Here is a 15,844-nt window from a genome sequence, read left to right on the forward strand (position 1 = left end):
GGGAAATATTCTGTAAAAACATATTATGAAAGATAAAATATTAGAAAGAGATGCTGAAGTTGGCAGTGAAAAATCCATACCTGTAAAAGGTAGAGAAAATAAGGCCTTAAAATTTATCAAACCTTAGTTTAATTTGGGAACAGAAAAGCTTTGAACATCGATATATGATAAGCTTTTTTGTTCTACTTTTGGAAAGATGTTGATCTTGAGTGAAAAGTGCTTCCTAGTCCATCAGCAACTAAAATGGATCTTAAATAGTATCCGTGAGAAGTAAATGTTTTGAAATCAGCAGTTATAAGGGTTTTTCTCACATTTATATCTAGTTTTATAAAATACTAATTAAAAAAATAAAAGAACTACATAGGGAGTTTTAACAATCCACTACTGCTGTGCTGATATTTAAGGGACACTATACAGTCAGAGAACAACATAACATAATACACTTGCTTGATATCAATCCAGACAAAATAGTAAAAAAAAAAACCTATATAGGATTTAACTGACAAAGATTGAAGTGAAAGGGATGTAATTAATGCCAGTCAACATGGGTTTATGCAAAATAGGTCTTGTCAAACAAATCTCATTTCTTTGACGAGCTTACAAAAGTTTGGGTGATAAAGATAAGTGCATGGGTATAATACACTTAGACACCTGTAAAGCATTCAACTTACTAGTGCTTACTTATATTCTTACTAAAGTTTATTAATAGGCAATTTTCATAGAGCATAAGTAAAATTGATTGAGAACTCTTTAAAACATCAATTTTAGGAAGTAATTCTTAATTAGAAATCATTAGCTGGAGGGTGGAGGGGCTAGTGGTGATTCAGGCAGTTCTGGACCTCTTACATATGATTTTAATGAAATTTTTACCTATATTCTGAAATTAAACTCAAAAGTATTGCCAAGAAACTTCGAAAAAATCAGAACTAGAATAGTGGTATATAAAGATGAATACCAGGGAGTCACACAGAATAATCTGTCTCACATAGCTAGGCCAATTTACTGTGTTGTACCTGAATGCTCAAATCATGTTTAATGACCGTGATTTCTTAGGGAAAAAAAAATAAAGGGAAAAAGAAAGAAGAGGTTCCTGGAAATAAAACAATCTGTTTCTCTTGGCAAATTTAATTTTCTCTTTAAGAGTTACATGAGAGAAACTAGATGACAGTTTTAGAGAAACCTGGGGTGATAACGTAGCATGCTGGCCCCTCAAACCACCTTTTTGAAAATAATTATGCAAGTGGGTAATGTGTGATGAACTTTCCCTGTTTATTCCCAAACTATCATTATAAGAAATATCCACTAGATGTAGCTTCCCACCATTAACCCTTGTAAAATTTTTCAGTAAAGGCCTATAAAGTTATCTGCATTGCACAGGTTATAAAAATGGGGACAAATACAGAATGAATGTGATTGCAGCTTCCTTGCTGTGTATTAATTAAATAATTTGTAGTAAAATCTAAAATACACTTATGTAATATATTCTAAAAGCACTCAGAAAAACTTAGATAAGCACTTCAAAGCTGATGATTTTCCCACTTGGCCCAAAGTTCATTCTGAAACTATTGCCCAGAAAACTCTTTCTCTCTCTCTCTCTCTCTCTCTCTCTATCCGTCCATCCATCCATCTATCCATCATTCTTTCAAAAAAATCAAGAAATTAAGAAAACTGAAACAGGGTTCATAAGCCAAGAAGAGAAAATGGAAAAAACCAGCATAAAATGCAAAGCATGGTATAGTTACCTTGTGCGTTCCAAACACAGACTGCAGTAGAAATTATAACACAAAGTACATATTCAATTATCAGCTACAGATTCAGAGCACCAATAAAACTGAAATCACTATATTTTCCTAGGGATAGGGAGAGCAAAGAGCTCAAATTGTTCCTTTTGAAATTTCTACTGTGAAACATTATGCAATGCCATACAAAATTGGGTGATGAAAGCCTATAAAAAGTGCCTGAAATTCTCAATATACTCTACATCTATAAGCTTAAATAAATCCATTTTGAGGACTCCATCATATCTAGCACACATGAAATTTTTTTACAGCTACAAATGTGATAGCTCATGCTTTTGCTTCCTCACAGTATATAGCTCCTCCATGGGAGAAATCATTTAGTGAACAGAAGAGAAACGTAGACAAGCTCTAATTTTCTGTACAGTGGCAACTGCATTCATTATGTGTTACAGTAGCACTTTGCCCTGAAAGAGTTAACTTTCTAGCTCCTATTCTCTGCAGTGCTGCATAAACACTGCACATTATTCTTACTGAGCATGCTTCATCTTTCCTGTCTCCACAGTCTTGGGCTGTCAATCACCTGTCAGTCCCGACCACATCAGCACAGTGCGCATCACCAGGCTGTCAGCACAGCAGCTGATGAGACTCTGCTAAGAGCTGTCAATCAAACTTGTTTCTCTTATCTGTTCGGGAAATATTTTGTCTCTGAGAAACAAAGAACCTGGGCAACAATGGATCAGAGTCTAGTATTTACTCTTTTACAGGGATAGAAGCCTCTTAACAGGAAATGAATGCTTTATCCACAACAAGGAAACAAAAATTCTGCTCCATTAGGCATATTTTCTTTTTTTGGTTTTGTTTAAATCCTATTTATTTCTTGACCAAACAAATCAGGGCATAATACATTAAAGCAAATTTCTTTTTGCTCTCACTGTAGAATGAACTTAATGTGTTTACTTCTTAGTTTCTGTCGACTATAATTTAATGCAGTGTAAGACAGGTAGCATCTCTGGTTTGGGGAATCTTTCCTTGTCTTTAAGCATTGGAATGTGTGAGGTTTCTCTCCATCTCAGGGCAGCCAAAAAGCCAGACTGGAGAAACGCATAATTTACACCTTTGTTAACTTAAAATACATCTTTGTTTTCTGCAGCATTTCTCATTAAAATTTCAATGTAGAATTCAGTAATGTGAGTAGGGTTCATAGATAATAGCAGACCAAAAGAATAGCTGAGGGGTATAAGAAAGTAGGAGAAAAACATATTTTCAGTGGTTGTTTGAAAGAAGAGAGTATCTTCTTTCTGGAATGCTGTGCCAGGGAGAAAGAATTGCAGAAGGTAAATTTCTTGCATCTACAGAAATCAAATACTGAAGAGAGACAAAAAGAGCTGCAAGGATGGGCACAGCAGCTATTTCTGGTCTGGCACAGAAGCTCTGCAAGAAAAAGTTAAGCTGGGCTTTCAAGTCACATCTATCCAAAGCAGAATATCATTCTGCACAGATAACTGGTCTAGGTCTAACAAACCTGGCAATCAAATTAATTAACACCGGTGGATCACGGAACTAACAAACCTCTGCTCTTCCCAGGGCATAAGTAAGTACCTTTACATGTTGTGCCATGCAGATATAGGTACATTTAAAGCTAGCTCGAGTATCAGCACATAATGCTGCCTTACGTGAAGCAAAGTAAACATAACCCAGTGACTTAAAATCCCTATTTTGAACAGTATCTATTTTTTCCTACAAAAGAAAGAATTTCGGAGCTGGCAGTCAAGGAGAAATACTGAGAACAGCAAAGGGGGAAAAACTGCTTTTCTCAGTATAGAAAGGAGTGCTGTAAAACATGGTAAAATGAATGAAAGATTTAAAAATACTTTGTGTTTTTCATAAAGCTTCAGTTTTAGGCCATGAAATTAAATAAGCAACTTAGTTTTCTGAGATTAAAAAAAAAAAAAAAGTGCGTTTACAACCCTTACAATCTCTTGGACAAAACTGTATTTTAAAAGTTAAAACAAAAGGCAAGGCAAATAAAAGAATTTTTAAAAAAAATCTTCTACCCCTTACACAAATACTGCAGGCCTGCTCTGAACATTTGCATTGGCTGTGGGATTGGACTGTTCAGGTAGAGCAGAGGGCAGAGAGAGCCAGCTGGGAAACAGGCTGTGACAGGAAACTCATAGAAAGGAAAAGTTTAAAGCAAGCACAGGAAAAAAGCTCCCAAAGGAATTTGGGAACTGCACTCAAGGTTAGTTCCCAGCAGCCTCCCACAACACTCTCGAGGAGCTTTGCAGAAGGAACCTGGGGCAAAACACCATGCCTCTTCATGTCTCTAATGGCTTAACACAAGTTCTGCATAGCCCCTGAGAAGGAGGGAACAGGACTGGGAATTGCCATAACCCAGAGAAAAATGAGGCCATGGACAGCAAAAAAGTTTTTGTCCTTTCCACACATGCACACACACAAGGAGTTTTTTTTATTTGTTTGTTCCAAAAGAGAATATTTTAGTTCTCAGAAAAGGAAACCATTGCCAAAAGGAAAAAAAAATAAGGTGGCCACCACAACCAATGTCAGAGATGTAAGCAAATCTCTCACAGGCTGAAGCAAGACAAAGACAGGCAATTTTGACCTGAATCCTAGACCAAAGGCAAGAGGTTGGCATCTTTCGTCACTTTCAACTTTACAAAAAACTTCTCAAAGGATGGGTATTTCTCTTTTCCTGGGCCTTATCTTTGTTCCCTCCACTACTGTCTGTGCCTGGAAGAACAAACAATTTGTCTTTTCTCTTTCCTTTCTGCCAGTTCCAATGTGTTTAATGCCCTCTACATCCTAAAGAGCATACACAGTAGGCAAGGAGGCAGGTGTCTTGCTGGCGACAGCACAGATGAAGAAACTTCTGTTTCATCACTTTCAAAACTCCATGTTTGGTGCTGCAACCACGTGCCATACACTGGCTCACCTAACAAGAGCCACAGCCCCTGGCCAGCAATTTCACCAGCTTGGAATAGAGGTACTGGGTCTCATAGTTTTTGGGAGATGCCAAGAGCATCCATAAGGGAATAGCATGAGCATGGCTTGGGCAAGCAAAAAAGAGACCTGTAAGGGGAGCAAACTGCTCTACTTTCAACTCCTGGACATGGTTTTGGACACAAACTTCTCAGCTAGGAAGAGAGAGCTACTCTTAACATGCAGCTTCCACTCTGCACCCACCACAAGCAACACCAAAGGTGTCCCCAAGCAGGGATTTGGACAGCACAGAGGCCCCAAGTCTGCTCTCAAAGCCTTCTCAGAGGACAACGGAAGTCTCAAACTGGAACAGCACAAGCATGCTCTTCAGAGTTTCACTGAGTTGGAATACCACTCATGTGAAAAAGATTCACACTAATGATGTAGTTCAGAATTACATAAATAGTAACTAACAAAGAAAAGGAAATAGGAATGAACAGCAAAGAGCCCTAAATGCGGAGCTTCAATTCCAGATGCTGAGAATAAACCAAAAGCAACAACAGTTTGTGGAGAGATCAGGAATTAAAACCAGAGGAAAAAATCCAGTGTACTAGTCACTTTTAAAAATATGACTAAAGTAACTTGGGCTTTTAATCATTCTTCTCAGCAACAATGCTAAGAATCACAGTATTACCCCATGCCAACCTGTCCCAGTTACAGACAACACAACCATTATCAAGCATTTGTGACACCAGGAGCATTTTACACTTTGACAAATACTTTCATATGCAGTACTGTTTTCCAGAATCACAACTCCCTCTGATCTAACTGGACATTAATTGCTTTTTTGCTGATGTATCTGTGCCTTCTGGACTGATAACACAACTAGCAAATTGATATCTGACAAGTTGACTCAACCTAATCAGGACAGATCAGCTGTTACCAATGTTGCTATAGGCTGTAATTTGAGGACCTTTACAGAGTTATCACTTGCTTTGAAAGGCAAGAAACTAATTCTGTGAACACGAATCCCAGAATGTACATCCAAAGTGGTTATTTTTTCTCCAGAAGAAGGTAACACTTGTCAAATAAATACCTGAGATAATTGATAATAGGAATTAGAAGTATGTGAGTGATACTCTGACAATCAGTCACTCTCATGAAAGAGAAGAACCTCGCAAGATTCAGAACATTAAGTAGAGAGCACAATCTGTCACCATGAAGCAGGGGTCACTCTGAATGGAGTCAAACAATTGGCAATGCATTTTTTCAATGTTTACTTCTCTCTCTGTTGCTTGGTGCTAAAGCTAAGAGAATGATTCACTTCAAACAATTTGTTCGATGAATGTTATCCCTTTTTGCTGCTCAGCATAGGCAGGCAATGGATACCAGTGCCATCACTTTTATTCACTGCTTCACTTTTATTCAAGCTTTCACCTAGTGCTTGATTGAGAGTATTCTAGACTTCCACTGCTGCTCAGACAGCATCCAAGGCTGGTCCTTAATGTGTGCAAGCAGCAGAGATCCACACAGTTGATGGAATAATACTTATCTACATCAGCAAGGATATAGCTTTTAATTTGTTGTTTTTCTGATCCCTCTTTAAATTTGGAAGCCCTTCCAGCAAAAATCCTGGTATTTGCTACAAAGTTCCCATTCTGTGAACAAGTTTGCCCACAAGACTCAACACTTGAATTTTTGCAGAAAACAAATTAACAAAGAGCGCAAGCACAGCCATAAAACACATTAATTTAAAAAAATCTAAGGATTGTATTATTTGCTTCATTCCACTAGGAAATGATTTATTTTCATGTAATAAAATTCAGAGGAATTCCAGAAAAAAATGGATTCCCAATTAATGGAATTCTTTAATGTAACTTAACAGTCACTGAATATACACAAGTGACTTTGTCATTGCCGGGGTTGCATCTGTCTTGTACAGATAAACTGTTTTTAGAAACTCAGACTTAACATTAGAACAAAAAATATACATTTCTTACTGTATCGCTTTGGTCCATCTTCCAAACAAAATGAAAGTGTTAAGGTTGCATCATCTTCAAAAAATTCAGTTGCAAAGGCATCCCACCAGAGGTTGTCACTATCCTAGGAAGCAACAGATCATTCACTTAACAGGAGGCAAAATGAAAATATGTTCATCTGTTGTAAAAGAAATTCAACAGGATCACACCTAGTTTGGCTTCTTCACCTATGGTTTTGGGGTGCAGATGTCTATATGATATTTCAAACTAATTTTTCTAGATAAAGTTCTAGTTCTAATTTAGGAAAAAAACTGAAGTGTTTAATTTACTGTATAATAAACTGTCTTTCATTTTATCAAGCATACCAAATATGTAAAAACTTTCTTTTCCATAAAGGTTTTTTTTTCAAAATGTTAGATGTGGTTTTATAAATCAGTTGCAAATAAAGCAATTACGACTTTTCCCTCCTTTTCTGGGCTGTATGTCTCAAATACTTGGTCCTAGTAATGAAAATTTCCTCAGTACTTAATTCTATAATGCTACATAAGCTCATCATCATCATGAGATGACAAGAAAGTTATTTAGAAACTAAATATAATGGCCATTCCACTCCAATGCATTTAATATAAATACAATGCTACTGCAAATTGATTAAATACCAGCTAGTTACTTAAATATAATTGTTGTGAGAAATCTTTACTTTCAAGTGTGATACAAGAAGTGAAAAAAATATGTTAAGATGACTTGTGTATACTTAGAGTAAGACACATCTGGAAAATGGCAATTATTAAAACAGTGAACAATGTAAAACATATACCAACACAGCACTACAGGTAGTTTCTTGACTTTAACAATTGAACCAGGCCTTTTCATACCTGGATGATCAACAACAGGCACCCAAACCTCAGTGTCTAGCACCCGAGCAAGTGGTTCACCTTGCCAGGGTTTTCACAGAAACTGGGCAACACAAAACCCACTAAATGTTTCATTCAAAAGCTATGGATATATTTAATAGCTGGATTAGAAATTTTTGGTACAGTCTCTTCTGCTCCTTTGAGGCCCCGAGACTTAAATCACTTGTAGCACACAGGGTCAGCAACGAAGCTGGAAATACCCTTCTGAAGATGCCTCAGCTGCACTCCGCAGAGCCACTCTGTCCCACTTACAGCACCTTCCTTACAGTGTGCAAGGCCTGGTTCGCTCAGCACAGTGAGGCCTGAGCACCTCTTAATGCCTGAGCAATATAGATCTAAGCCAGAAAACATTTGTTCACTTCACAGGAAAAAAAATCTTGAAATAAAGTGCCAACTTAAAAGAAAATATGCATCTATCATAGTCATTATGTGCACATGCAGAGCATACTGGAGATTTTAGTTCTGCGGCTGTGATCATGTTACTTTTGGATTTCACTCCAAAATGTTGAGCAAGGTATACTTTCTGCTTCTCAATTTCACTTTGATTTTTGTCAAGCATCCAATGGAGAAATGGTAAGGACAGGTTTGAACAATCTGGTTCCTACCAGAGACCCTAGAGAGACTTTTTGTCTGAGTCAGAGCCTGTAATACACTTTCCCTGCCAAGGCTCATCCCACCTGGCAACGACAGGACCATACAGCCCTGCCATTCAGTCACACAAAGAGGTATCAAAGCTGTCTCCACATCTCAGAAATCTGCTGTCACAGAGTTGTTGTGCTTTCCTGGGGTAAACCGGATGAGTGTTCCCACGTGCAAACACTGCTGTGTTGAGTAGCCAAGCAGCCACAACAGTAAGCATGAAATACACAGTGGTAAGAATGAAACATATGCACAGGTATTCAGCACACCTCTGCATGGGACCCTGCACTCAGCACAGCCTGGGGGTTGCATTACAAGCCCATACAAGAGTGTATTGTCCAACAAGTACCTCTGAGCTACCACTCTGTCATTTGGCAAAAGAGAGGCTGCAGTACCATTTAACCTTTTGGACATACTTTTCATAGGGAAGGAAGAGCGGAGGGAAAGATTTCAGCAATGCCACAGATCACATTTGCAGCTCTTGTTAATGCAGTAGTTGAGTATCACTGGAGCTACTCATGCAGCATCCAATGACATGGGAACAAAAAGGAGAGCATTGCAGAGCCAGGATGCAACTGCACACAGGAAAGACGGAGAAGAGCAGGGAAAGTGCAGGGCCTCACCTCAAAACCACACATATTTGCACTCACGCCGGCTTCCAAGAAGTGTTGAAAGCAAGGAAAATGTGGAAATGGAATTACTGCGGATTCCCTCCCTGGTTAGATGAAATATACAGACTCTTTCACATTTTGAACACCATCCAACATCTTTATCGTAAGCTTTTGCATATTTTAGGTGAGGAAGAAGGAAAAACATAAAATGCAACACCCCACCCCCAGAAAGAAAACCCAACCTTAAAAAAGAGTATATAAATCCTGACAAGCTTGGATATGCTCTGCTGTTTAATTTTCTGTCCCACCCTTGTCACAGGTGGGCCCACCTACTCTCAAAGCCAAATGTGAACAAAACCAAATGAGGTGTCCCCAGCCAAACTGAAATAGGAACCAGTTATTAAAAAAAAAGAATTTTTTTTTCTTTTTTTTTTTTTTTTTTTGCAAAAAGGGGATGGTGAAAGCAAGGCTGCCCTCAGGCATCTTTAACTTATGCTTTGACAGGTTACGGGGGATTTTGCCAGAGTAATTATTTTTCTATTCAACAATAATGAGAAATTACCATGGCAACCTCCCTTTCACATAGTGCACTCACATGCTCAAACATTGAAATAATGGCCTAAACATAACAAAAAAATATTAATTCTTTAAAAATATTTTGTATTAAAATAAGCTTAAGGATTAGGTCACAGGAGAGAAGAGGGCAGAGACAGCCAGCAAGTTGGGTCAGAAGTGAAGATGCCATGGTGCTGTGGCCAGGTACCCAAGCAGCAAAACGTCTTCTTCCACAACCGTCATTGTTCCCTCTGATCCCCTCCACCCCTGGTATTAATTGTAATTTGAAGCATGGCTCAACTCTGAATAGGGTCTCCAAGTAAATGGAATCCTACGGTTTCAATATTTTTTCCTGACTCTGATTTCTTTGGCAAAGGTAATCAGATTTAAGTACAATGATGTTCTTTTTCCCCCTCCATCTAACAGTCCTGTATGTTCACTGTATGATCTGAGAGTCAAGCTGGGTTCTTCTTTACACCTTACACACTTACATGATTAAGAGTCTGCAAGCTAAATGAGGCTTTTCCACTTGCCTGTGATAGATCTTGCAACTGGAATATGAGGCCAACTGAGACTATGGCATTTTCTTCAAATTCCTTTATTTTTGTTCAATGACTTGGAAGGCAGAGTGGACTGACATAAAAAGTCAGTACATGAAATCACACTTGAAAGGATGCAGATACCTTGTAGGACAGAACTGGAATTCAGAATGATTTTGGTAGATTGGATAAATTATCTGAAATGAAGATGAAACTCAATAAAGTGAAGGGACAAAAGCACAAAAACAAAATGGGGTATAACTGGCTAAACAGTACTGTAGAAAATGATCCAGATTATAAAGCAAATATGTCAGCAATCAATTGCTCTTGGAAAGAAAGGAAATGTCTTAGATACAATAACCTTCCACTCCAGCAAACACATCTCTGGAAAGACTTCAACTGCAATAGTCTGTCCACTTCTGGAGTACTGTGGCAAAGTCTGGGCCACACACTCTTAAAGGATTTAGCTAAAAACCACAGGAATGAATAAGTTTAAAGACACATACAAACCAACCAACCCTAAAAGACTCAAAAAGAAGAAAGGCAGAAGGATCTAACTGTGTTTTGTATAAGACAGAAGAAGCTCACGGGGAACATGATGACAGACCTCAACTATATGAAAAGTTTGCTATAAAGAAGAGTGAACACTTGTCCTTGGTGGCTAACAAGGAAAGAAGAAGTAATGATTGGTTCAGTTTGCTGCCATTGCAGGTTAAGTCGTTTAATGCCCTGTTACAGAATTTTAGGCTAGTGTTTTGCAGAGGGGAAAGAGCTGCAGAGCAGGACTGCTGTGTTCCCAAGAAGAGCGCATATAGAGATCCTGCTGCCTATGGGCCTCTGGCAGAGCTGCCCCTGTACAGCAGCTCCACAGCTCATGCCCAGTGAGAAGCCAGCTTTTGGTTTCTTCCTCACATAGCTTTTGGCTGCATATGTGTAACAGGTGTAAATAGTATATTTAAACAGAGTTATGGAAACAAATAAATACGATTCTGAATGCACACAGGAAACACATCTGTTCTGAAGTCAGACTTTTTTTTTTATAATCACTTTTTAGAGAAAAACTGCATTTTAAACATCAATCTTGGCACTGGACAAGGCAAAAATGAAAAGAGAGAGTGCGCTTGGGAGCTACATTTTACTTCTGGCACCAGCAACCCTTCCCTATTGACACTTACTATTTTCAGAACTCTATACATCTACATTCCTGTTGGCAACACATATGTGTCTTATATTCTTTTAAGTTAATGTTGCACAAGGAGCTGCTGTCTCCCTAAGGAAAGAATGGCATTCCTTCCCATCTCCTGTTCCCAGGAAATTAAACTACACTTGAGCTTTCAAAATGCAGTTCAAGATAAGATTTTACCATTAAATACACCTGTAAAAACTGCACAGCCATTACAAATCACAAAACTCACAAGTTTCAAAAAAAATCTGACATTAAAGTTTATACTCAAAGCATGCGGGCAGAACATGAAAAATAAGATGTCCAACTACAAGAAACCAATAATTTTCCCCATTAGTGTTAAATTAGACCCATCTTGTCTCTACCTTACATATTTAAGATTCCAATACAAATTTCATGTGAGTAACAAATTAATAGGGATCTATATATCCTAATTTTATACATTTGGAAATTTGAATACTCATCTGTAGATCTGGCTCTGCAAAGCAGTTTTATAATCTGGCATTGGGTTTTTTGCTATTTGTATACATTCAGTATGGACTACAGATGCTATGAGTCCTAGATTGGTTTTCCTGGAAACAGTATGAACAGAGTGGAAGAGTGGAAGCTCATGTGTATGTAGGTGGGAAACCCATATACTCAAGTGGCTGTCTGTTATACAAGAAGATGCACACTTTTCTTACATTCTCAGTATCTTTTCTAGGAATATGTGGTACCCCACAGCTAGTAAAAGTACCTGAAAAAGAGGACCAATCTGGTTACTCCGGGCTAGTTTTTAAGAACCACTTCCATTGCTTTTCCATTTGTTATTCTATCTCATTTATTTTAATTTCAAACACAAAACATATTTTACACAGAATTAAATATACCTTTAATCTTGCACCCAGTGGTATTTTACAGAATCTCTCTTTCCCTGCCAGCAATGACCGACTCTATTCCTTCCATTTGTTATTTCACACATATTCACAGTTTTAATGGTGTTGCTTTCTTTTACTTCACTTACTAGTGTGGCTGGATTCCATATCTCAAACAATGTGTAGTAAAACTGGCTGAAAGGTTTTAAGACTTGGCTTTGGTCATAAGTAGTTGTCTGTTCCATTATACACTTGCAACTTCTTGCCAAAACTCCGCTCAACGCCCAAAACATATCAGTCTCTTCAGCTCACTTAATAATTAATTAAATTATTGTTTACATTCCACTTACGAACTTATCTTCAATTGTACAGTAAAGAAACAACACAAAATTCTGTTTTACTGAAAAGGCAAAATATAGTCATGCAACAGATTCCCATAGCAATACCTCCTCAGAGAGAATGACTGGGGTACAAAATGGGGGCAACATCTCTGTTTCTCACGTAAATCTGGAATAGGTTTAAAAATCCAGTGGAATGTCAGGGAAGAGCTCATAATAGGGAGTTACTCTTACACATTTACTGGAAATGCCTCATATATCAAGGATCCTATTTTTATTGCCTATAAATCATTACACTATCAGGCAACAGAAAATCAAACATTAATTATTTGACTTCAGATACAAATAGGAGAAACAAAAAAAAAAAAAGAAGAAAAGGAGAGAGGCTTTGCAAAATACACAAATTGATTTATGCCATTTTCTTGTTGTACTCTGAACCCAGGCATATGAGAATCAGCATCATTACAGCAAAAACACTGTGCTGTAATGACACTGGCCATACAATTCAGCTTTGCAGATATACTGCCTTGAGATAATGTCACTTATATGTCACAAATAGCAAGTCCACACTGGGAAATTTACCAGGGGTTCAGATTAACTGAAACATGTTGACACTGAAATAAGGACAACAAATATTTTTCTTGTGTTCAGAAGGATGGTTGACCTCTTCCACTAACATATGCCCAAATTAGATACCTTTTGTTAGAATAGTTGTGGGAAACACTCACTAGGCTGGCAAATAGCAAGACCAGTCTACACACAGCTATAAAAGAACTGTTATTCCACAACGTCTAAGCCACCTGATTTTTCCATCTACACAGGTGCTACATGTATAACAATTTGGATATCCTTTTAAAACTGTAGTGCTTAAAATTACAGAGATTTTTAACTTGTCAGGAAAGGGTAAGACAGAGACATACCTGGTTCAGTCTAATAACAGAATCAGAGAAGAATGCCTGGTCTAAAACCTGTTATTTGTCAGTCTTTAAATTTTACTGGAGCTTGTGGACAAAAGAAAAATGAATTCTTAAATATCCACTCTGTGCATGTTTGACTATTCACCTGCAGCAGACAGGAGATTGCAGTTTAATACTCCTCTGTAAGCAGTACAGAGCAGAAGGAGTTAACTTATGAAATGTGTCATTTCACTGACTTCTTTAATTTGAATTCATTATTTCCATTCCTGGAACTTGTGCACAAGAACGGATAAGAGAAAGAAAGGGGAAAAAAGAGCAGTGAAGCTGGGTTCAAGACACACTCCACTGCCAATTCCTTACTGCCAACATGGCATCATCCTTGAGATTTCTCAGCAGTATCATCATTGACCAGCAGAAGATGCTCTTTTGTCCTTTTTAAATATATGGGATAAGATTGTACTTGGTCTCTAAGGATAAGACCTATATTCTGGCTGTGAGAACAAAAAGATGGGCACTAACAACTAGATTGTGCAGTTTTTAACAGAAATATACACTTCCACCCACAGCAGAGTATCTGTTAGTACTTGCTATATATACAGTGCATACTAAATCCATATTCAAAATTGTTTTAAATTTGAGCCCTTTTTTCAATAGGCATGAAAATGTCTCTAGCTGTCTGGAAAAAGTAATAGATTTTCTTAGTAGTATTCTCAATCTACGATCATTGCAGACAAATCACAGACCTAAGTTTTGTGTTTATCAAAAATGAACCACAGTTACATTTCTCTATTCTGCCACAGAATACCCCACAGCCTCTGCCTTTGAGAATAGTTTATAGAGATGGAATATTGTGTCTATTATCTACTGTACTACTGTCAGCCATACAAATGTTCTTATTTTATTCTGACATTTTGACCTGGTTTCTTTTTTACCTTGTTTACTTCCACCTATATGAGTAAATGGAAGCTGCTATGCCATCTATCCGAATGAAAAGACAATAACTAGTATTGCCATGAGTGAATATAGAGCATCAAATATTATGTGTCACTAGGGCACAGAAAAAAAGTCATATTCCCAGCAATATTAGTAAATGAGTCTCTCTAGGTCTATCTACCCAACTGTACCAACTCCCAAGGCTCTAAAATTCAGTGAACGCTAATTCCTTTATCATTTATTACAGTGAAAATAAAATTATTACTGACAGCATCTAAATACTACACTGGAACATGATGAAGACAGTCCTTGACACCTCCATTCCACACTGGACTCTCCCCACCTCTTTGATCACTGAAGTCTCGCAAAAGCACCATGTGTATCAGAGACAAGTACAAAGCTGGGACGTTCAGAGGTCTCTGATACTGAAAAACTAAAATCTGAACTATGATCTAACAAACTTTACTTTGAGAGGTCATAAATGGCTCTTCAGCTGAGTTTAAAAGCTTGTCCTGCTATGTAGTGTGCCTTACTCTTGTGCAAATCTAGTGATCCAGGTAGGAAAGGAAAACACAGGTAAGACAAACCATCCTTCCAGTTACATTCCAGATTCTTGCAGAAGTATCAAATAGTGAAAGGGCTAGGTAATGCAGCTACAAAGAGTTGATTTTATCATAAAAGAAGATTATATGGATTGAAAAGACATATAGTGAGGAGATATATATCTCTATACACACAAAGAAAGCTTGAGAGGGATTATTTACAAGGGCATGTAGTGACAGGACAAGGGGGAATGGCTCTCAACTGAGAGACAGTAGGTTTAGATTAGCTATTAGGAAGAAATTCTTCACTTTGGGGTAATGAGGCACTGGAATAGGTTGCCCAGAGAAACTGTGGATGCCCCATCCCTGGAAGTGTTTAAGGCCAGGTTGGCTGGTGCTCTAACCAATGTGGTCTAGTGAAAGGTGCCCCTGCCTGTGACAAGGGATTTGGAAGCAGATGATCTTTAAGGTCCCTTCCAACCCAGACCATTATGCACAACTCTAGCACAACTACAGGACTTTGAGAAAACTCTTGCTAAGAGTCAGCAAGAGACTTTTAAAATTAAAGATATGCTTAAGTGTTTTGCGGAGCTGGGGTCCACTTAAGCTTTTGCTAGTCTGCAAGTCTAATAAGCACAAGATTATGATTTCCTATTAAGCTTTGCAACCAGGTAAGAGCATATAAAAATTATGGGCATCTCTAATCAAAGAGCTGTTATTTCTTGGGAAGGTACAGGAAGTGGAAAAGATCAAGTATATTGTATATCCTGTCTCCTATGGAGGACAGGTAATCTCATGCACAAAAGTTTAATTTAGCAACAACTAGTCAGAAAAAGAGAACACAATTAAGAAAGAAGTGCTGAAGAAACCACCCCCTTTCCTTAAAATTTACAACCATACCTGCACTTTAAATTACATATACTTTAAATGATATATGGCTGCATTTCATTGTTTAATAATATAACTGTGGTTTTGGGTGTCCAGGTATCAACCAAAGACATTGTAAAAGCAGTATATAATTCCAGACAGTACAGAGAAGTAAACATTATGGCACCTTACAGAAATTTTGGCAAGAAGCAATGGTAAAGCACAAATATAATTCTTTGTTATGTACTGGCAATAAAAAAACCCCCTCTATATCTTTGCTACATAAACAGTGTG

The 15,844-nt window shown here is 37.8% G+C and overlaps 1 protein-coding gene across 14 annotated transcripts in view; it reads right to left on the bottom strand.

Annotated features, from left to right (window-relative positions):
• Window positions 1-15,844, bottom strand: part of LDB2 (LIM domain binding 2) — a 369,436-nt gene that overhangs the window by 133,868 nt on the left and 219,724 nt on the right. For all 14 annotated transcript variants that reach the window (XM_032109227.1, XM_032109225.1, XM_032109226.1 and 11 more), the window contains one exon: window positions 6,680-6,782. In XM_032109227.1, coding sequence (XP_031965118.1) covers window positions 6,680-6,782 — 103 coding nt within the window. The remainder of the gene's footprint in view (window positions 1-6,679; window positions 6,783-15,844) is intronic.

Source organism: Corvus moneduloides, chromosome 5, assembly GCF_009650955.1.
Source record: "Corvus moneduloides isolate bCorMon1 chromosome 5, bCorMon1.pri, whole genome shotgun sequence".
Taxonomy (NCBI): Eukaryota; Metazoa; Chordata; class Aves; order Passeriformes; family Corvidae; genus Corvus; species Corvus moneduloides.